This window comes from Ranitomeya imitator, chromosome 3 (genome assembly GCF_032444005.1).
Source record: "Ranitomeya imitator isolate aRanImi1 chromosome 3, aRanImi1.pri, whole genome shotgun sequence".
Lineage (NCBI taxonomy): Eukaryota > Metazoa > Chordata > Amphibia > Anura > Dendrobatidae > Ranitomeya > Ranitomeya imitator.
In genome coordinates, this window is record NC_091284.1 from 608,023,044 (window position 1) to 608,045,006 (window position 21,963).

The 21,963-nt window shown below is 39.0% G+C and overlaps 1 protein-coding gene across 5 annotated transcripts in view; it reads right to left on the reverse strand.

Moving 5' to 3' along the window:
• Positions 1-21,963, reverse strand: part of SCEL (sciellin) — a 117,361-nt gene that overhangs the window by 72,636 nt on the left and 22,762 nt on the right. For 3 of the 5 annotated variants that reach the window (XM_069758075.1, XM_069758074.1, XM_069758073.1), the window contains exons 2-6: positions 12,104-12,146; positions 11,104-11,230; positions 10,956-11,018; positions 7,110-7,175; positions 4,276-4,341 (exon numbers count right to left, since the gene is read on the reverse strand). In XM_069758075.1, the coding sequence (XP_069614176.1) occupies positions 4,276-4,341; positions 7,110-7,175; positions 10,956-11,018; positions 11,104-11,230; positions 12,104-12,137 (356 nt within the window). In that variant the 5' untranslated portion in view covers positions 12,138-12,146. The remainder of the gene's footprint in view (positions 1-4,275; positions 4,342-7,109; positions 7,176-10,955; positions 11,019-11,103; positions 11,231-12,103; positions 12,147-21,963) is intronic. The other 2 variants (XM_069758077.1, XM_069758076.1) reach the window with 1 other exon arrangement.

Here is a 21,963-nt window from a genome sequence, read left to right on the forward strand (position 1 = left end):
ATGACATTGTTTGTGGGTGGAGAGAGCACGTTCTCCTGCCCCTGGCTGCAGTGCTGAACTTATCAGGCAGATTCTGGAGGAGCTCCTACCCACGCCTGAGTGAGTGCGATGATATCCCTGTATTCTGACAGTCTGGGTGAGCTGGGGCGGCCATGAGCTGGGCTGCTGCAGCTGAGCTGCTGAAGTATATTATATACTTCAGCAGCCGCCCAGCCCAGGCCCCCAGCACCTGTCCTGTATATGTATATAATGTATCTATACAGCCTGTATAGATACAGTATATATAATATATTCAGGACAGGTGCTGGGGCCTGGGCTGGGCGGCTGCTGAAGGATATACACTCTACAGTACCACTCCGCCTGTATATATACACTGCACAGTATCACTCCTCCTGTCCTGTATATATACACTGAACAGTACCACTCCTCCCATCCTGTATATATACACTGCACGGTACCACTTTTCCTGTCCTGTATATATACCCTGCAGAATTTACAATAGCTATCACTCATGTAAGAAGTGAAATCTGGCATTATTGTACTTTTCCTATATTTCTCTGCTGTACATGGGCATCATGAATCGTGGTATGTGTTAAAGGGGGGGCGCACTGAAACTCTTTTGCCAGGGGCCCTCAAAAATCTGGAGCCGGCCCTGCCTCTGTTATTCCTCTAAGAAAGTGGGGCATTACTGGTTGGAGGAGTCTCTACACACCGACACTGTCCAGTCAGTGCTGATAGTACCAGACTGTACAGAGAAACACTCCTTTGACTGGAGGAATTGAAAAACCAAGTTGACAGTTTACAGTTATATGAAAACGTTTGGGCACCCCTATTAATCTTAAGCTTAATGTTTTATAAAAATTGTTTTTTTGCAATAGCTATTTCGGTTTCATATATCTAATAACTGTTGGACACAGTAATATTTCTGCCTTGAAATGAGGTTTATTGTACTAACAGAAAATGTGCAATCTGCATTCAAACAAAATTTGACAGATGCATAAGTATGGGCACCCCACCAGAAAAGTGACATTAATATTTAGTAGATCCTCCTTTTGCAAAAATAACAGCCTCTAGTCGCTTCCTGTAGCTTTTAATGAGTTCCGAGATCCTGGATGAAGGTATTTTTTACCATTCCTCTTTACAAAACAATTCCAGTTCATTTAAGTTTGATGGTTGCTTTCTGTATTTATAAATTTCCAGAAGGAATAAAAGAGATATTATTCCCACAACCATTTCCCAGGACTTTCCCGATCATCCCCCATCCTCTGGAGCTCGCTTCCTCAGCATATCAGCTTGTCCTTCAGATGTGAACTGAAAAAATACTGCTTCATGAAAGCCTACAACCTACAATATCCCCGCTGCCAGCTCCGTACAACCTGCAATAACCACACTGTCGCGTTGACACTACCGGAATTGCTGCAACCCCCCCAACCTAGTGTCCTCTTCCTCGTTACCATGTAGATTGTGAGCTCGTGAGTGCAGGGTCCTCTTTGTACCAGTAATGTTCCTGTTAGTTCATTTATTGTACTTGTATTTTATATATGTATTGTGTGTAAACCCTCATCACATGTACAGCAATGTGGAATTATTGGTGCTTTAAATGAAATAATAACATTACATAATACAGAGTTCTAGGTAAAGATGCAGAATACTTATTTCATTGGGAATAAAAGCATTTACTAAAATAGACATGTCAAGAGAATGGGCAAGTCTTTTTCTAAAAGAGAAAGATATACATCAAACACACTTGAACTTATTTATTTGAATAAAGGCATCAGTGAAGCTTATGCTAAGCATGTAAAAGACAAGTAAAGCTGCAGCATGCAAGTGGTACTTACTTGTATAACATCATTATATTGCATTTTATAGACATTATAAGTCCCAATGGGGAAAGAGATGGCAATCTAAATTCCCTATCAGCATGTGTTTGGGGTGTGGGGGAAAGATGCAAATACCAGGAGAACATTCAAACTTCTTACAGATGTTGTTCTTGGTGGGATTTGAATCCATGGCCACAGCACTTTAAAGCAACTGTGCTAATTACTGAGCCAACATGAGCAATGTGATTGATCCATAAGTCTGGAAATAAAAACTGTTCTGTAAAAATAGGAAGCTTAATCAAAATATCAAGTCGCAATCAAAAACTTATGAACCCTGATGAGGTGAAGTTCCAGTTTTTAGCTGTTCAAAAAGTAGAGCAGTTGTGTTATGGTCGTACTCATTATATTAATCTTGGCAGGTCCTGGTAGCATTCATCCACTCTCCCCAATGGCACATGTCAGAGGAAACAAAGTGGTTCTTTAACACACCTGAACTTTTGCTCTTGCAGGAGAGAAGGGTCTGGCAACAGAGAATTTCCTTCTCACCAGTAAGTAAAAATAGGTTCTTGGCTGGCAGTTGCCATAAGTGTGCGACCAGGATCTACAGCTTGCTCCTGTATTTTGTGCTCAAATTCATCACTATTTTCAAAATTTCTGCTTACTAACAGGGAATGACAAAATTCTATGTTACACTCAGAAGCTCAGGACCCATCAAGACCTTGGTATGATGTGTCCATAATGGGAGCTCCATCCACCATTTTGCTTATGCTGCTTGTTGATTTTATGATGCATTTTGGATGAATAAAGGAATAGAATCGTCTCTCTGGTGCCTTAGAAATGCATTGTTCCTGGGTTGGTATATTGTGTTAGTTCTCAGTCTGGGGTTAGGGTTAGGCAGGAAAGTTTCTACTGCTGATGTGCTTAGCTGGCAGAGGATTGCCTTCACTGATACAATGTTAAATCTAACATATTTGGATATTATCAGATTGAGACAGATTTTCAATCTATGATTGTAAACAATATTTCTATTCAATTGCAGAAAGCGGAGAACATGGAAATTGGAAGGAATTAAAGTGCAAAGAACATTACAATAGTGCATATTCTTTGTTATACAAGTTTGGGACTGCCCATTTAATGTAAAGTAAAGGCTTACTGTGTGAGCAATTACTATGGTATTAAACTAGCCGTAAGTGATGCTGACAACAAGCCTCAATGGCTGTGATCAAATTAAATTCTCAACCATGCTTCTAAAGATGGCATGAATATGACATCATCAGAATAAATCACCAGTTATGGCACCTTGTATTCTGTAACTAGACCTTTCACCAGGGGCTGTAATGCCCAATGCCCTTTAATGTCTGACATGCTCATGCATCATTAATTTAAGCTCAGTTGGCCATTTTTTAGGTCACTTCTTTACCTACTCTCATTGTACTGAATCGGTTAACTGCACAAGAAGTGATGTGACGTGTTATTGGCCAGATTAGGGTGTAACGTTAATAAATGCATATCTATTATAGTGCACTTAGTTCCATTCAACATGCTTAACATGGAAACTGCTGGCCAGTATCATTACAGGCGTTTCTGTTTCATAAGTTGTTAGGAAACCTTTCATTAACATATAATTGATTCTGAAGTGCATACAGTCTGTTTCCAGCAGCAGAATTCTTTTAATATTTTGTATTGAGCTCTGCATTTCTCTAAACATTTGAATGGAGTTTGTATATTCTCTTCTTGGGTTGTCCTTCGAAAGTCTGATCTCCTCCCACACTCCAAAGTATATTGATAAAGAATTTAGACATTTATAGATAACAATGCCTGTAAAGTGATGCGGAATATAATAGTATTATATAAGCAAGAAAGTTAAGTAAGTAAAATCAGCCTCCATTTATCAAAAATATATTTCAGTCCCATAGTGTTATCTCATCCAACTTAACTCGGAAACTTGCCAACTTTCATGAGACCAGCGATAAGCCACCCATCCGGTTTACTAATGGGCGGGATTATGACGGGTGGGTCGGAATATCACTGGGAGGTAAAAGTTACCAATAATTAGGATCGGTCAAACTGTCAGATCTTAAAGAAGCTACAAAAACAGCATAGCAGATTTATAAAAAAAAAAGCCACCAAGCTAAATGCAAAACACTGAATATAGCCAGCCATAATATTGACAGGCACTGCATGATTTCACATCTGTTGAGATTTTCTTGGACTTTTGTATATTACATGTTCTGTTATGTCAGTATTATTAGCTTGGCTATATAAAGTAACTTGTAATGTGAGCTCCATAGTGGGGCGCTAATGATCATTGATTCAGTGGCAGAAGTGCAGATGCAGATCAATGCTCCGAATGCAACGCAACATTGACTAGCTGAACAGCAAACTGTCAATGCAAGGCTAGCCGGCAGCCGCAGTCAGAGGCACATCTGTGGGCACCTTCGTTTTTAGGCTCTACCTCATGGGGAATCTTTCCAGAGTGGCTGCTTTATTTCCTCCTTCATATGTGTTTCTTGATGGAATTCTGTGAGGAAATATGGAACCACAGGTTGTAAAAAAAAACAAACATCACAGATTATTATAATCTGTGTTACGGTACTGGAGATTATGCCTATGTTCTGTAGAATTTGCTGTAATGAATTTGTAATGGTTAAAATACAATGCATCGTTTCTTAAAACTCTACAGAACATTGATTTTCTTGCTTCTTGGCATACTGTATGTAAAAATCTAATTGGAGCCAGGTTTGCTAACTTGGCTTTTTACGTTTTCTGGACAGTTTATTAAAAAAATTCACAGACGGATGAAATTATTTACGCACACTTTGTAAAACCATATTAAGTCATAAAGATTATAAGGGATAATTTTGATAAGCTCCACTCACTGTGAAATGTAAAATTATGATAATTGCAGTCAAAATAATATGTAGAACTTTCTTTAGCCTCAAAAAACATCACAGCCCCTTCATTTTTTTTACAGATAAGGCAAAAAAAGTGCCCTATTTTTATGGACTTTCCTTGAATTTCAGGATGGATAGTAACCATGATCTAGGCTCATGCCGAATTCGAGCAAATCTGGCAAATTTGGATATCTTCAGATTTGTCTCGTCTCTAACGTTGGTACATGGTGAAAATTCAACTCTGGGGGAATGAGTTTATGCTTAGGGTGTATAACTGCAAAGTTGTACTTTCTTCCGTTTGTTTCTATATTCTTTCTTTAAACTACGATTATTTCTAAGCCTACAACATTTAGATTTCACTGTTATGCAAAATACATTAGTAAGTCATTTCAAACTACCCTTGTCTTTAAAATGCTCCAATCCTTTTCATCAGGCCAGGTTGAAGATACCAAATTTTACAATCATTATGATGATCATTACTAAATTCTGAGCATTACTTACAAATGATTAAATAGATTAATTGAATGTTTAACTATAAGTCCTATAGTGTTATATTAGCAATGTTACATGGTATTAATTCATATGAGTTGTTAGTGAGTAAAAGTTTAAACATGCAAAAAGCTTGGCTCATGTACTGTATTGTTACATGTGACACATTTCCTATTTAAATGCATAACCAGACTTTTTTTATTCTATTGATCACCTAACATTACTTTGAATCGATATATCAAGAAAAGATATCAAGAAAATATAAATAAATATTTTAAAATAAAATACCAAATAATTTCTTCTTTTTTTTGGCAGCTAAGTCATTACTGAAATGATTCTGAAGTATATGAAAGTGGTTTTACTTAAATAATGCACAGTTAATATTAATATGTTCATAAACGCATGTGTATAATATGTATACATTTTGCTTAGTGGTCAAATCACTTAATTAATATTTGGGAGGACTGGCTCATGATCAAGACCATCAAAAACCTCCTGCTGCTTTCTCATGGTCAAAGTGGGGACTAACTTTTCTGCAATATATGGTTTGACTTTCTGAATTGGAAAATATACTGTAACTATACAGATTTATTCTGTCTATAAGGAAAGCTGCAGGCAGCCATATTACAGAATTATTTTAAAGGGAGCCTGCCAAGCAGGGAGCAGGATTGTGCCAAGTAACCTTTCAGGTCGGCGCAGTTATACTGATTACAATGATACCTGGGTTGATGAAGTCCGTCTTGTGGTTGTGGTTTAATCTTTATTTTCAGTTTTGAGTTAATGATATGCTCGTGCTGCAGGGCGGCCTGTGGGGGTCTTCATGTGGTGCTGTGATTAGATATTCATCTGTATGACTTCTGACAAATCAATGATCCCTCAGTGACCTGCCCCCTATTTTACATACTTAATACAGTATGGTTTGAAAAAAAATTCACATTCACCAGGCAGGTGGCGGCGGCTCCTGCGCTGCAGCGTTATCACATCCATAATATGCATTTAATTATTTTCTTTAGTGATATAAATTTCTTCAGAAAAATAAATCTTTCTCAAAATGTCGCAAAACGTGCCTGCGCAGTAGCAACTACCGGTGATCCGTTAGACGCTACTGCGCATGTGCCACCAGTGCCATTTTGATGGAGACAAATATTTTTTTCCTCTAGCAAAATGGCACCTGCAGCGCCTGCCTGCTGAATGTGAATTTTTTTTTAAACGATATTATATTCAGTATATAAAATAGGGGGCAGGTCACTGAGGGATCAGTGACCTCTCATAAGCCATATAGATGAATATATAATCAGAGCACCACATAAAGACCCCCCACAGGCTGCCCTGGAGCACGGCCATATCAATAACTCAAAGCTGAAAATAAAGAATAAACAACAACCACAAGATGGATTTCATCAACCAAGGTATTATTTTTAATCAGTATAACAGCGCCAACCTGACAGTGTGTGTAGGTTACTACACAATCCTGCTGACAGGTTCACTTTAGTGTTTGCACACAAGACAAGGAAACACCTCAACCTCCACCACCCTGGTGGTTCTCATCAGTTCCACAGTGATGAAGTTCTTATCTTTCCTTAGTTATATTATAAGCCATACATGTAGACATCATAACTGAGGCCAGTGATTGACCTTAAGACTGCATGACATTCATTAATTGACTTTTGAGGCAAAATTTCCCATCATTACACCAGGAGCCAAACAGGACCATCCTGTGATGAAAAAAGATCCTGGGAGGCAGAGTCTACTCATTACAAAAGTGCAATTGTTGCGATGCTAAGTAGGAATTTAATCATTCCCTTTTATGATTAATAGAAAATCTTCATAATATGCACATGACATTAAATTCTATGTGCAGAAATTGTTTGTGATTGCTAATAAAATGCAAAAAAAAACCAGATACCTGTCTAAAGCGTCATCGGATCTAAATCTGTTGTGAATAGGCTTCTTCTCTTCTTTATCCATGGCGCTGTAACACAACACAGACCACAATTACTAGAAAACATGCACATTTCACAGTTCAACAAAACATATTTCAGAAATTCTCTGACCCAAATGAGACTTCTACCATATTATAATTACATACATTGGTATATTTCCAACAGACGTGACAGACTGACTGAGGACGTTTAGTATCCTTCTACCGTTAAAAAAATGTAATTAATCCTTTTACTTTGTAATTATTCACCAATATCATTCCTTAGCACAGAAATTTATTTGGAAATCAACAGCACATAATGTCAGCTTATGTCTCCCATTCGTAAAGATAAAAAGGACACAGCAGTTCCCATTACAATCTAGGATAATGCAGCTACACACCAGATCACCCAGTATCAATACACAGTATTTTAAAGGGAATCTGTCAGAAGGTTTTTGCTATGTAGTCTGGGTACAGTATGAGATAGGGGGTAAAACACAGATTTTAACAATGTGTTACTTATTAGGCTGTGTGCCGTTGTTTACTTATAACTAAGATTTTATCACTAAGACATTATCATGGCTGTGAATAGCTGGTGTGTAGGCATTCATTCAACTCCGCCCCTCCTGTAATAAGCAGCGCACTGTTTGTAGACTATGCACATTGAGAGCCTGGTGTGGGCGGGGGCAGCTTTCTCAGCTTTGCTTCATGCCTAATCTAACAACTCTGATTATGTCACAACTGCTGCACCCAGTAATCTAAGGCTGGTTTCATATTTGTGGTCGGGAGGGCTGCGGATGGCAGCCTACTTCCTCCCTTCTTCCTGCTTGCAGCCCCGCCTACTTCTGTATGCGTCCTGCGTAGGCGGGACTACAAGCAGGAAGAAGGGAGGAAGTACGCTGCCATCCGCAGCCCTCCCGAACGCAAATGTGAAACTAGCCTCAGTGATACATGGTTGGATTCAGAGTCTCTTTGCCTACATTATGCTGCTGTCAGGTGAGGTAGAAAAAAATCTGCTGACAGATTTCCTTTAAAGGGAATGTGTCACATTTTACTTGGGGTCCCTTCTGTGGGCTGCATGAGGCGCTGAACAGATTGATATTTAGTTTTTTAGCGAAAGATTTGTAGTAATTTAATTAAACATTCGATGCTTAGGAGACCCCTGGGCAGTCCTAATTAGTGATTGACAACTATGTATGTTATGTATAGTCATACACAATACAACTAACCACTGGAATCCTAAACATTGAAAGAGCAGATATTTAAATGAATAAAAAATTATATAGAAACTTGCATTACAACCTTCATATCCATTTGTTCAGCTGCATCTGCTTTATAATATGCTTAATCCAATATAGAAAAACTCTCCTTATCATAAACAATATTTCTTTATTAATTCAAAATATCACAACAAGACAATTATATAAAAACTTTTTCAAAAAAAATTACAGGGAATGTCCATGATGTAGAAAAGAGATTTAATGTCATTATGCAATGCAGTTTCCATGTCCAGTATATGTCGGATCCTACAATATCTAAAAATATAGTGCCTCTAAGGGTACAGTTGATACCTAAACTCAGTGCATCTTACTAATCATCTAAAGAGTGCAGTAATAACTATATCATGTGTAAGAAAGTGCTAAATGCAAAGCAAGTCTCCCAAAAAAGAAGGAATATAGCATATACCATTCAAGTTAAAGCTTATAATTGTATGCTGTTGTTTACTTGTAAAGAAGGTTTTATCAGTTTTATCAATCGGAGAATATCATTGCCAGGTCTGCTACACACAAGACTACCAATCAGACTCCGCCCCTCCTGTGATAAGCAGCTCACTGTTAATAGACTATTTACATATAGAGCCTGGTGGGGGCGCGGGCAGCTTTCTCAGCTCTACTGCATGCTACATCTAAAAATTCTGATTGTGTCACAACTGCTGCACCCAGTAAATCATGCTGCTCTCAGATGAGGGAGGATTCTCTTTAATTTCTACAGTGGATACGGAAAGTATTCAGACCCCTTTACATTTTTCACTCTTTGTTTCATTGCAGCCATTTGGTAAATTCAAGAAAGGTCATTTTTTTCTCATTAATGTACAGTCTGCACCCCATCTTGACTGAAAAAAAAAGAAATGTAGAAAAGAAAAACGGGGAAATATCACCTGGTCATAACTTATTCAGACCCTTTGCTCAGTATTGAGTAGAAGCACCCTTTTGAGCTAGTACAACCACGAGTCTTCTTGGGAATGATGGAACAAGTTTTTCACACCTGGATTTGGGGATCCTCTGCCATTCTTCCTTGCAGATCCTCTCCAGTTCCATCAGGTTGGATGGTGAACGTTGGTGGACAGCCATTTTCAGGTCTCTCCAGAGATGCTCTATTGGGTTTAGGTCAGGGCTCTGGCTGGGCCAGTCATGAATGGTCACAGAGTTGTTCTGAAGCCACTCCTTTGTTATTTTAGCTGTGTGCTTAGGGTCAATGTCTTGTTGGAAGATGGACCTTCGGCCAAATCTGAGGTCCAGAACACTCTGGAAGATGTTTTCATCCAGGATATCTCTGTACTTAGCCACATTCATGTTTCCTTCAATGGCAACCAGTCATCCTGTCCCTGCAGCTAAAAACTACCCACATAGCATGATGCCGCCACCATTATGCTTCACTGTTGGGGTTCTATTGGGCAGGTGATGAGTAGTGCCTGGTTTTCTCCACACATACCACTTAGAATTATCACTAAAAAGGTCTATCTTCGTCTCATTAGACCAGAGAATCTTATTTCTCATAGTCTGGGAGTCCTTCATGTGTTTTTTTAGCAAACTCTATGCGGGCTTTCATAGGTCTTGCACTGAGGAGAGGCTTACGTCGGGCCACTCTGCCATAAAGGCCCAATTGGTGGAGGGCTGCAGTGATAGTTGACTTTGTGGAACTCCCATCTCCCTATTGCATTTCTGGAGCTCAGCCACAGTGCTCTTGGGGGTTCTTCTTTACCTCTCTCAAAAAGGGTCTTCTCCCACGACTGATCAGTATGGCTGGACAGCCAGGTCTAGGAAGTCTTCTGGTTTTCCCAAACTTCTTCCATTCAAAGATTACGGAGGTCACTGTGCTATTAGGAACCTTATGTACTGCATAAATTCTATTGTACCCTTGGCTAGATCTGTACCTTGCAACAATTCTCTCTCTGAGCTCCTTGTCCAGTTCCTTTGACCTCATGATTCTCATTTGGTCTGACATGCACTGTGAGCTGTGAGGTCTTATATAGACTGCTGTGTGTGCCTTTCCAAATCAAGTCCTATCAGTTTAATTAAACACAGCTGGCCTCTTATGAAGGAGTAGAACCATCTCAAGGAGGATCAAAAGGAAATAAACAGCATGTGACTTAATTATGAGTGTCTGAGCAAAGGGTCTGAATACTTATGACCATGTGATATTTCAGTTTTTCTTTTTTAATAAATATGCAAAAATTTCTACATTTCTGATTTTTTTTTCCAGTCAAGATGGGGTGCAGAGAGTACATTAATGAGAAAAAAATGAACTATTTTGAATTTACCAAATGGCTGCAATGAAACAAAGAGTGAAAAATTTAAAGGGGTCAGAATACTTTCCGTACCCACTGTATGTTTTGTAAAGTCAATAAAATCTTTATAAAGTGTATCTAACCATAAGTGGATACAATGGAAATGGATACAAGTTGGACCCTACAGAGTTTGCACTTGTGTTGAAAGAAAGAATCCTTTGTTCTATGGTTCCTACTTATATTAAAGCAGTTATCTCATTACGCTTTCAAACAGTTTTCTCATAAAGTTGCAACTCAAAGTTTTCATTTAATTTAATTATTACCTGTCCAAGTCCTCTTGTGATTTATATCGGTTCAGAACACTTTTCCCATAGTTTTCATCTCTACTGTAATCATTGTAAAGAAAAAATGAATGTAAACACAGATAACAGACACCAGTGCATACATTGATGGTACCACAGCTTCTATTACATCTTCTCTTCTTCCTCTTCTGGTCGTTTTTTGATCCAACTACCGTCCTTTAGTAGGGTCCTTTTCTTGTTAGTCTCCTGTATCACATTCTGTCTGTTCATTGATCCCAGAGTGTTACTTTTGGCATCTATTGGAGAGAGCAGAAAAAAAATTAATGCCTGTGAAGACATTACACATATTCACGTGCATCCATTTACCATTTTTTATATACAGCTCTGGCAAAAATTAAGAGACCACTGCAAAAGGTTCAGTTTGTCTGATTTTTCTCTTTATAGGTATATTTTTGAGTAAAATGTAAATTGTTCTTTTATTCTATAAACTTCTGACAACATGTCTCTGAATTTCCAAGCAGTAATTTTTTTTCTGAAAAGGAGAAATGGTCAAGGAAAACAAGTTCATAATCATTTAGAAACAACAATACTAATGTTTTAACTCAGGAAGAGTTCAGAAATCAATATTTTGTGGAATAACCATGATTTTTAATCACAGTTTTCATGCGTCTTGGCATGCTTTCCACCAGCCATTCACACTGCTTCTGGCGCAAAAATGTAAGCAGTTCTTCTTTGTTTGATGGCTTGTGAGTTATCCATCATTCTCTTGATTACATTCCAGAGGTTTTCAATGGGGTTCAATGTGGTGGTCTCTAAATTTTTGCCAGAGCTGTATATAAAAAAAAAAAAAAAACCTGTTTTTAAGGGAAGTGCTCAGCTTCTCTTTACAGGCGCATACCCCTCCATTGTCTCCAGGCTTTCTGGTTGCCGATACATTCTCATATATTGAAAGATCAAACTAGCGGAATGATTGCAATGGTGACTGCAGCGTCCCAGAAGTAATAAAGTTCATGTTATACCGGGTATATGTCGCACTCTCACTTCAGAGGCCGGGCACCTTCATAATTACCCTGCATCTGCAGGTTAATAGTGACATAGTTCCCTTTAAGGGATTGAACACATTTATTAGTTTGCTTTACACATTATTCCCATGTTTATTTAGATATTACCATTTCCAGATTTGTTAAAGCTGAAAGTAGACATGTTTCAAACCTGAAAAACATAAAACAAAAGAATGATATTAGACAATAATATTCTGTGATCAATGCTATTATCCAGCATTATGTATGTGAATATTGAAATTCGTTGCACATGTTATTTGTATATATTCCCAATTTAATGTTTAATTTAGACCTGGAGTATAAGGGTGAAGCAAAAGGTGAAAAAGTGCTGCCTGATCAAGTAATAATGATTTGCCCTACAGCATATATGTCAAACTCCCCGTCAGGCATCCTCTGCATTTGACATCTCAGCACAGCTGGCGCAAGGACATCCCTACTTTGTTCCGCTGTTCAGAGCAGTGAAGTGCTTCAGAGCACTAGCTGCTGAGACCAGAGCAGTGGGGGAAAAAGGAGAAGTGAGTATTATTTTTATGTGGTGCCTATTATACTGTATAGGAGACTATGTGAGGCCCATTGTTCTCTATAGAGGATTATGTGGGGAACATTATTCTATATGGAGGACTATGTGGGCCTCATTATTATGTATGGAAGACTAAGTGGGGCCATTATTCTGTATGGAGGACTATGTGAGGCTATTATACTCTATAAAGGACTATGTGGGGCACATTATACTGTGTGGAGGACTGTGTGGGGCCATTATACTGTATGGAGGATTATGAGGGGCTCATTATACTGTGTGAAGAGCTGTGTGGGGATTACAGTTGGGGCATCATACTGTGTTGTGGCCACCATACTATGCTGGGGAGGTTGAGGGTGGACTACTGTAGGGTTATCATACCATGCATGTGGAGGGTACTGTGGAGAAATTCAATGTGGGGGTATCATACTGTGTTTGGGGGGCACCTTTGTAGGCATCATACTTTGTCTGTGCAATGTAAGGGCAATATAGGGACTTCAATAGGAGGAAAAATTACTTTGTAAGGGCAATTTATCAATTAAAATTTGGCTCCATTCTTCCCAATTCCTTACTTTTTTTGTATAATTCTTTACTGCTTGTTGCCATGGAGATCTTTCTAGCAGCGTTGGCCGAATATGCTTTCAAGCTCTCTTTTCTGTTGAGCTTGTAAGCACGGCCCTGAGGTTGGCTGGATAACTTGAGCACACTGTTAGCTTCGGCACTGCTGAAATGTGCTAAATAAAGGCAAATATGCCCTATATTGTATCATTAGCAGCACATACATTTGGGCCAGCGATGCAACAATGCAGATGGCATGAACAGTCATCAATCAAGAGGTCTTAAGTTTGTTTCTATATGAAATGGTTCATCGTTAGATTTGTTAATAAGCAAAAACTTCCTAAATTGTTGACATTTTTTTAAATAAATATCATGGTTGGCCTGCGACTTTGTCGAAGTTTTTAAGTTTGGCCCTCTGTGTATTTGAGTTTAAGATCCCTGCCCTACAGTGGCCAATACTTCATGGCTAAAATACCAAAATAGACTTGTAAAATAAATTTGGAATATTATTTCATTACTTATTAATGACTGATACGAAAACAATATAGCTGTTTTATTCCAGAAACAGTGGCACACATGTCCATGAGCTATAAATGATATCGCAAGTCAGCTTCATAGATAAGAGGGTTGATCTGCAGTACCACAGCCTGAGATCGGAGTTGGTGTTTTCAGGAGAAAGATAACATCTTTCTAATACTGTGCAAACCCTATTTTTTATTTTTGATTTATTAAAACAGAAATCATTTCTCAATAACTGAGAATTTTTAGTAATTTTTTTTCTCTACTTTTAGAAGTTGCTACATATTAAAGCACCACTCTGGCCTTTTTTAAAATTTCCCTGCTAGAGTGGTATCACTAATGCATGTGCCCTGCCGTCTTCTTCTGTCAGATTGCTCCAGTGTTTGGTGGATGAGCCAGAGGTCACCACTCAATGTAAGTCTATGAGAGCCAGAACGAGGCTCCCATAGACTTACACAGAGCTTGGGACTGTTACCTCTGGCTTCTGGTCAGTCAGAAGCTATGGTCACAAGATGGAGAAGAGCAGAAGACAGTCCCGGGAGGAGGTAATTATATTATTAGGGGTATGGAACTTAATTATTGGCACCACTGCAGCACTGGAATAACAAAAAACATCAGAGTGTTGCTTTTAGAGCTCCTATGCCAACTTTCTACATGATATGAAGGTTTAATGGTGTTCTTTGTAGACAATAATGTGGTTTTAACTTTGGTTATAAGTATGATGATGGAAGAAAAGAAGATGAGTCAGACTCCACACCTCTGTAAAATATGCAGATATTCTCAGTGAAACTGGCAGGTTTTGCAGTCACTCCTGCTTTGCATGTTGCCAAATATTTTGTTTGACTGATCCCGTCATATGAAACCAGGGAGTTTGGGCAGTGGTCACATACTTGTTTCTAATGACATTTCTATTTGCATAATCACTGCCTTGGATGAACTGCACTGAAAGGATAAGGTTATACCATACATTTCACAGAGAACTTTTAGTTACTGATATTAGTTAACCCCTTCAATCTCGGACAGTGTCAATTAACAGGCACCAGCGGGGGGGAGTGTGTGATTCCATGTGCTGATCGACATGCCTGTGGCGTGATTGCGGGACACCGATGGGTTGCCAATACAACCGGGGGTCTGCTGCAGACCTTCGTGCCTGTCATGATAATTCTCCTGTGAAAACCAGCCTGTAGCTGAGATTCATGGGAAATCATGATTTTTCTCTACAATGCACTACTATGTTTAATGCTAATGCACTACTATGAATAACACAAGCGATGAGTTGTTCACAGTTTCAATTCCCCTATGGGGACTATTAAAGACAGAAGTAATTAAAAAAATTCTAAAAATATGAAAAAACACAAGTTCAAATCATCCACTTTTTGCCCCATTAACCCCTTTCTGACATCGGACATACTATCCGTCGAGGTGGTAAGGGCCCGTATGACCACTGACGGGATAGTACGTCATTGCCGACCAGCCTCGCTCACGGGGGGAGCGCGGCCGATCGGGGCTGGTTGTCAGCTGACATCTGGCACTGTGTGCCAGGAGTGGTTTAGGGACTGCTCCTGGCACAATAACCCCCGGCACACTGCGATCAAAGATGATCGCAGCGTTCCAGCAGCACAGGGAAGCATCACGCAGGGAGGGGGCTCCCTGTGTGCTTCCCTGAGACCCTCGGAGCAACACGATGTGATCGCGTTGCTCCGAGGGTCTCCTATCTTCTCCTACCTGCAGGCACGGATCCAAAATGGCCACGGGGGGCCATCTGGGTCCTGCAGGGAGGTGGCTTTCAAGCGCCTGCTCAAAGCAGGCTCCGGGAAGCCTCCCTGCAATGCCTGTCACATTGGCTGATCTGACACAGTGCATTGCAAAGTGTCAGATCAGCGATCTGTCACTTTACTGTGATGTCATCCCTGGCGCAATGTAAAAAAGTAAAAAAAAAATATATTTACAGAAAAAATTCCTAAATAAAAAAAAATATATTGTTCCAATAAATACATTTCTTTATCTAAATAAAAAAACAATAAAAGTACACATATTTAGTATCGCCGCGTCCGTAACGACCCAACCTATAAAACTGTCCCACTAGTTAACCCCTACAGTGAACACTGTAAAAAAAAAAACGAGGCAAAAAACAACGCTTTATTATCATACCGCCAAACAAAAAGTGGAATAACACGCGATCAAAAAGACGGATATAAATAACCATGGTACCACTGAAAATGACATCATGTCCCACAAAAAACGAGCTGCCACACAGCATCATGAACAAAAAAATAAAAAAGTTATAGGTTATAGTCCTCAGAATAAAGCGATGCAAAAATAATTATTTTTTATATAAAATAGTTTTTATCGTATAAAAGCGCCAAAACATAAAAAAATATAAATGGAGTATCGCTGTAATCGTTCTGACCCAAAGAATAAAACTGCTTTATCAATTTTATCAAAAGTGGAACAGTATAAGCGCCCCTCCAAAAGAAATTCATGAATAGCTGGTTTTTGTTCATTCTACCTCACAAAAATCGGAATAAAAAGCGATCAAAAAATGTCACGAGCCAGAAAATGGTACCAATAAAAACGTCAACTCATCTCGCAAAAACAAGACCTCACATGACTCTGTGAACCAAAATATGAAAAAATTATAGCTCTCAAAATGTGGAGACGCAAAAACTATTTTTTGCAATAAAAGCGTCTTTTAGTGTGTGACGGCTGCTAATCATAAAAATCCGCTAAAAAACCCGCTATAAAAGTAAATCAAACCCCCCCTTCATCACCCCGTTAGTTAGGGAAAAATAATAAAATTTGAAAAAATGTATTTATTTCCATTTTCCCATTAGGGTTAGGGTTGGGGCTAAAGTTAGGGTTAGGGTTGGGGTTAGGGTGGGGGCTAAAGTTAGGGTTAGGGTTGGGGCTAAAGTTAGGGTTAGGGTTGAGGCTAAAGTTAGGGTTGGGGTTGGGGCTAAAGTTAGGGTTTGGATTACTTTTAAGGTTGGGATTAGGGTTAGGGGTGTGGTTAGGGTTATGGTTGGGATCAGGGTTAGGGGTGTGTTTGGGTTAAGGTTTCATTTAGAATTGGGGGGTTTCTACTGTTTAGGCACATCAGGGGCTCTCTAAACGCGACATGGCGTCCGATCTCAATTCCAGCCAATTCTGCGTTGAAAAAGTAAAACAGTGCTCCTTCCCTTCCGAACTCTCCCGTGCGCCCAAACAAGGGTTTACCCCAACATAAGGGGTATCAGCATATTCAGGACAAATTGGACAACAACGTTTGGGGTCCAATTTCTCCTGTTACCCTTGGGAAAATACAAAACTGGGGGCTAAAAAATAATTTTTGCGGAAAAAAAAGAATTTTTGTTTTCACGGCTCTGCGTTATAAACTGTAGTGAAACACTTGGAGGTTCAAAGTTTTCACAACACATCTAGCTAAGTTCCTTAGGGGGTCTACTTTCCAAAATGGTGTCACTTGTGGGGGGTTTCAATGTTTGGGCACATCAGGGGCTCTTCAAATGCGACATGATGTCCGATCTCAATTCCAGTCAATTTTGCATTGAAAAGTCAAATGGCGCTCCTTCCCTTCTGAGCTCTGCTATGCGCCCAAACAGTGGTTTACCCCCACATATGGGGTATCAGCGTACTCAGGACAAATTGGACAACAACATTTGGGGTCCAATTTCTCCTGTAACCCTTGGTAAAATAAAACAAATTGGAGCTGAATTAAATTTTATGTGAAAAAAAGTTAAATGTTCATTTTTGTTTAAACATTTCAAAAATTCCTGTGAAAAGGGTTAATAAACTTCTTGAATGTGGTTTTGAGTACCTTGAGATGTGCAGTGTTTAGAATGGTGTCACACTTGGTTACTTTCTATCATATAGACCCCTCAAAGTGACTTCAAATGTGAAGTGCTCACTAGAAAAAAATGGTGTTGTAAAAATGAGATATTGCTGGTCAACTTTTAACCCTTATAACTCCCTAACAAAACAAAATTGGTTCCAACATTGTGCTGATGTAAAGTAGACATGTGGGAAATGTTACTTATTCAGTATTTTGTGTGACATATCTCTGTGATTTAAGGGCATAAAAATTCAAATTTGGAAAATTGCAGAATTTTCATAATTTTTGCCAAATTTCCATTTTTTTCACAAATAATCGCAGGTAATATCAAAGAAATTTTACCACTATCATGAAGTACAATATATTATGAGAGAACAATGTCAGAATCATCAGGATCCGTTGAAGCGTTCCAGAGTTATAACCTCATAAAGGGACAGTGGTCAGAATTGTAAAAATTGGCCCGGTCATTAAAACAATAAAAAATAAAACATATTTGATATCGCCCTATTCATAAACATCCAATCTACCAAAATACTGTATAATATAAATTAATTCAATCGATAAACGGCATATTGAGAAAAAAAAATCAAAACTCCAGAATGACTTTTTTTGGCTACTGCGACATTGCAATAAAATGCCATGAGAAGCTATCAAAAAATCGTATCTACGCAAAAGATGATATAAGTAAAAACGTCAGCTCAGGGCACAAAAAAATAAGCTCTCACACAGCACTTTATCCCAAAAATTGAAAGTATTAAAGGTCTCGGAAAATGGCGACACAAGCAAAGTTTCTTTTTTGTTTTATTTACAAATTTACAAATTGTTTTATCCCCGAGTAAATAATAAAAACTATACTGTACGTGTTTTGTATCTGTGTAATCATACTGACCGGGAGAATCATAGTGCCAGGTCAGTTTTATTGTATGTAGAACATGGTAAATAAAAAAAATATTTTTGCAATTTCAACCCTCTTGGAATTTTTTTCCTGCTTTCCAATGCATTACATGAATAAACGAATTATGTAGTTCAAAAGTACAACAAAAAACAAGCCCTCATTTGGCACTGTGGAATGAAAAATAAAAAAAAAAGTTATGGTTCTTGGAAGAAGGGGAGGATAAAAAAAATGGAAAAATTGACTGGGCGTGAAGGGGTTAAAACTAATGCCAGATAAAATGTACGCACACAGCTAGGAGCAATGATTCATAGAGAAGTATATATGGAGATTAACATTTTTATGTTATTACTAGCATTTCATTTAAAGCTTAAAGGGATTGTTCCCTTTCAGATAATGTTCAGCCCTAGTTGCAGTTTGTTAAAAAACAACACAGCATTCTGTAATCACCTTCCCCTGGTCCACCAGTGAGTCTCAGCCGCTGCTCCTGTGTCAGGCATTGGCTGTGACATCACATTAGTACAGCAGCCAATCAGTCAATTCATACGATGTTATAGGGGCATTATGGAGAGTAGTAGTTTCACAGCTTTGCAATACCTGGGATGCCACATGTTGAAAAGATGGTAGATTCTAATGATCCATTAAGATCAGTCACAGGTGCAAAATAGCCAACTTTGCAAAAAACGGATTTGTTACCACCAGATTTCACAGTGTAAACTGCATACATTGTTATATACATCTCTTAGGACCCCGTGAGACTTGTGCACTTTGCTTGTTAGGATGTGTGTCAGAAAGGCTGTATCATTTTTTTAAAAGCTTAAATTTAATCTTGGCCCATGTAGTCTGATTGATAGCTCCTCAGTGTCCCTCCTCCATGTTACTGATGAGATCTATCACGGCTCAGCGTAAGCTGCAGCTGTCAGACAAGCTGGATGGGTGGAAATTGAATACACTCGGACTCATTAACTCTCTCACTTTAGCTGCACTAATAAAAAATTATTTTAATATCATTATATAGCCGTTCTGACATGAATCTACAAAGTAATTACGGTACATCAAGTCTAAGAAATCTATTAAGTAATATATGTCTAAAATAAAACAGTCTAGTGATGTACATTATCAGAGCGTCTGAAAAACAGTCTTTTGTTATTTTATTAGTTACTTTTTCAGCAAAGTCAATACTGACTCTCATGCAATTCATGAGTAAAGCAGATATCTTTACTGTGTCCTTCTGCCATGCAAAAAAACATATTTCCTTCTAGTGGGTTCCTTTGAACAATTTGTGAAATGCTGAATATAATTAACTTATAGAAAAAATGTGTCATATTATAAATGAAATGTATCTTATTCTTAACCCTAGAACGCATATTGGGGGCCTTTAGGCCCCCATGCTTACATTTTTGCTATTATCTGCAAAATTACCTTAGTTATAATTTTGAAACTCCAGGTATTCCTCAAGTATGTCCTTGTTGATAATATCAAGTTGTTCATATAATTTTTTTTCATAGGCATTATGGTGTAGCAATGCTTGTTTGGTGAAAACTACATCTGTACGAATTGGGGGCCTTTTAGGCCCCCGCTATTTTTATCATGTTCTCAGTAGTGTTTGTGTCTCAAGTTACTTTATTTGTACTCAGTTATGCTGGTGGAGGGGCCAGGGTGTGGATAATAACATGTGAGGATGTCATGTGATTTTTGGAGGGAGTGATAAGGCCATGACTTCACCTCAGGTCCTTCAGAACACAGTAATGAGCTGTGTATAGAGTACTGAGGACAGTATACACTGTGAGCTAATTGCTGAAGGACCTGTGATAAGATAAGCTGTTGAGAGGAAATCTGATTCATTTTCAGTTTCTGTTTCTAAGAAGCTTGCAAAGGCTAGAGCTTGTGAGCCACAAAAATCCAGAGAATTGTACACCACCTAAAAGTATAAAAGGTAAGAGCTGCTGAGGGTGAGAGGAAGAAGGGGGGACATTATGCTTACAGTGTGTCACACACAAGCAAAGAGTGGACAACCCTTATTCTGTTCATTGTTTTTTCTTTTAGTTTGCTAACATCTAGTCAGCAATGGCACACTCTTCCTCCAAGTGTCTGACTGACCAAGAGATTGAAGCGATTATGTTTCAAAGCGATGATGAAAGTGAACTATCTTTGTCTGATGAAGAATATCTGCCACCAGCTAATCAAACATCCTCATCCAGTGATTCTTCTGATGATGAAGAAGTGAATCTAGTGGATCCTCAAGAAGTGATAAGCAGAACATCCAAAACGAATGTTTTTTGGGACAGTAATCCTACATTAGTTGGACGTACTCCAACACACAATATTGTGAGACAGGCTCAAGGAGCTGTGGGAAGTCCCAGTTACTTTACCCCTAAAGGTATATTCTGTACTTATTTTTCTGACAATATTGCAGAAGAGGTCCTATTATGTTCAAACCTAGAAGGAAGACGTATCGCTTCTGCAAAAAATAAGTCCTGGAAAAATATCTCAAAAGAGGAACTTTATGCATATATTGGACTTTTACTGTTGGCGGGGAGTCAAAAATCGTATGATGTCCCAATACGAGAATTATTTCTGGACCCACTTTCTGATCCATACTATAAGGTGACAATGTCAGTGGGCAGATATGAGGAAATTAGAAGAATCATTCGCTTTGATGATAAGCGAACTCGTGCAGCGAGGTTTGAAACAGACAAATTAGCCCCTATCAGTTATATCTGGAACATATTTATCAAAAATTGCAGAAAACTTCTGAAAAAATAACATGTCAGAATTGTTTGGAAGACTAATATAATAGAAAATAAAGTTAGAATAAAAATGTAGCTGCAGCTAGTTTGCTATAGATTTCTATGCGTTTTTGTGTGTTTTCATGTCTTTGTGTGAAATTTGGGAAAAAAAGATTTTTTGGTGTTTTCTGTGAAAAATTATAATTAAAATTTTGTCCACTGTTCATATTTTATTGAGCAATTTTGAAATAAACTTGTGAAAGTTATTTAAGTGTGTTTTTCTACATTATGTGCATGGGGGCCTAAAAGGCCCACAATACGTTAATATGTGCGTTCTAGGGTTAAAGGGAACCTGTCACCCCAAAAATCGCGGGTGAGGTAAGCCCACCGGCATCAGGGGCTTATCTACAGCATTCTGTAATGCTGTAGATAAGCCCCCGATGTTACCTAAAAGAGGAGAAAAAGACGTTAGATTCTACTCACCCAGGGGCGGTCCCGCTGCTGGTCAGGTCAAACGGGCGTCTCCGGTCCACTGCGGCGCCTCCTATCTTCATTACAAGACGTCCTCTTCTGATCTTCAGCCACGGCTCCGGCGCAGGCGTACTTTGCTCTGCCCTGTTGAGTACTGCAGTGCGCAGGCACCGGAAAGGTCAGAGGCCCGGCGCCTGCGCACTGCAGTACTTTGTCTGCCCTCAACAGGGCAGAGCAAAGTACGCCTGCGCCGGAGCCGTGGCTGAAGATCAGAAGAGGACGTCTTGTAATGAAGATAGGAGGAGCCGCAGCGGACCGGAGACGCCCGTTTGACCTGACCAGCAGCGGGACCGCCCCTGGGTGAGTAGAATATAACGTCTTTTTCTCCTCTTTTAGGTAACATCGGGGGCTTATCTACAGCATTACAGAATGCTGTAGATAAGCCCCTGATGC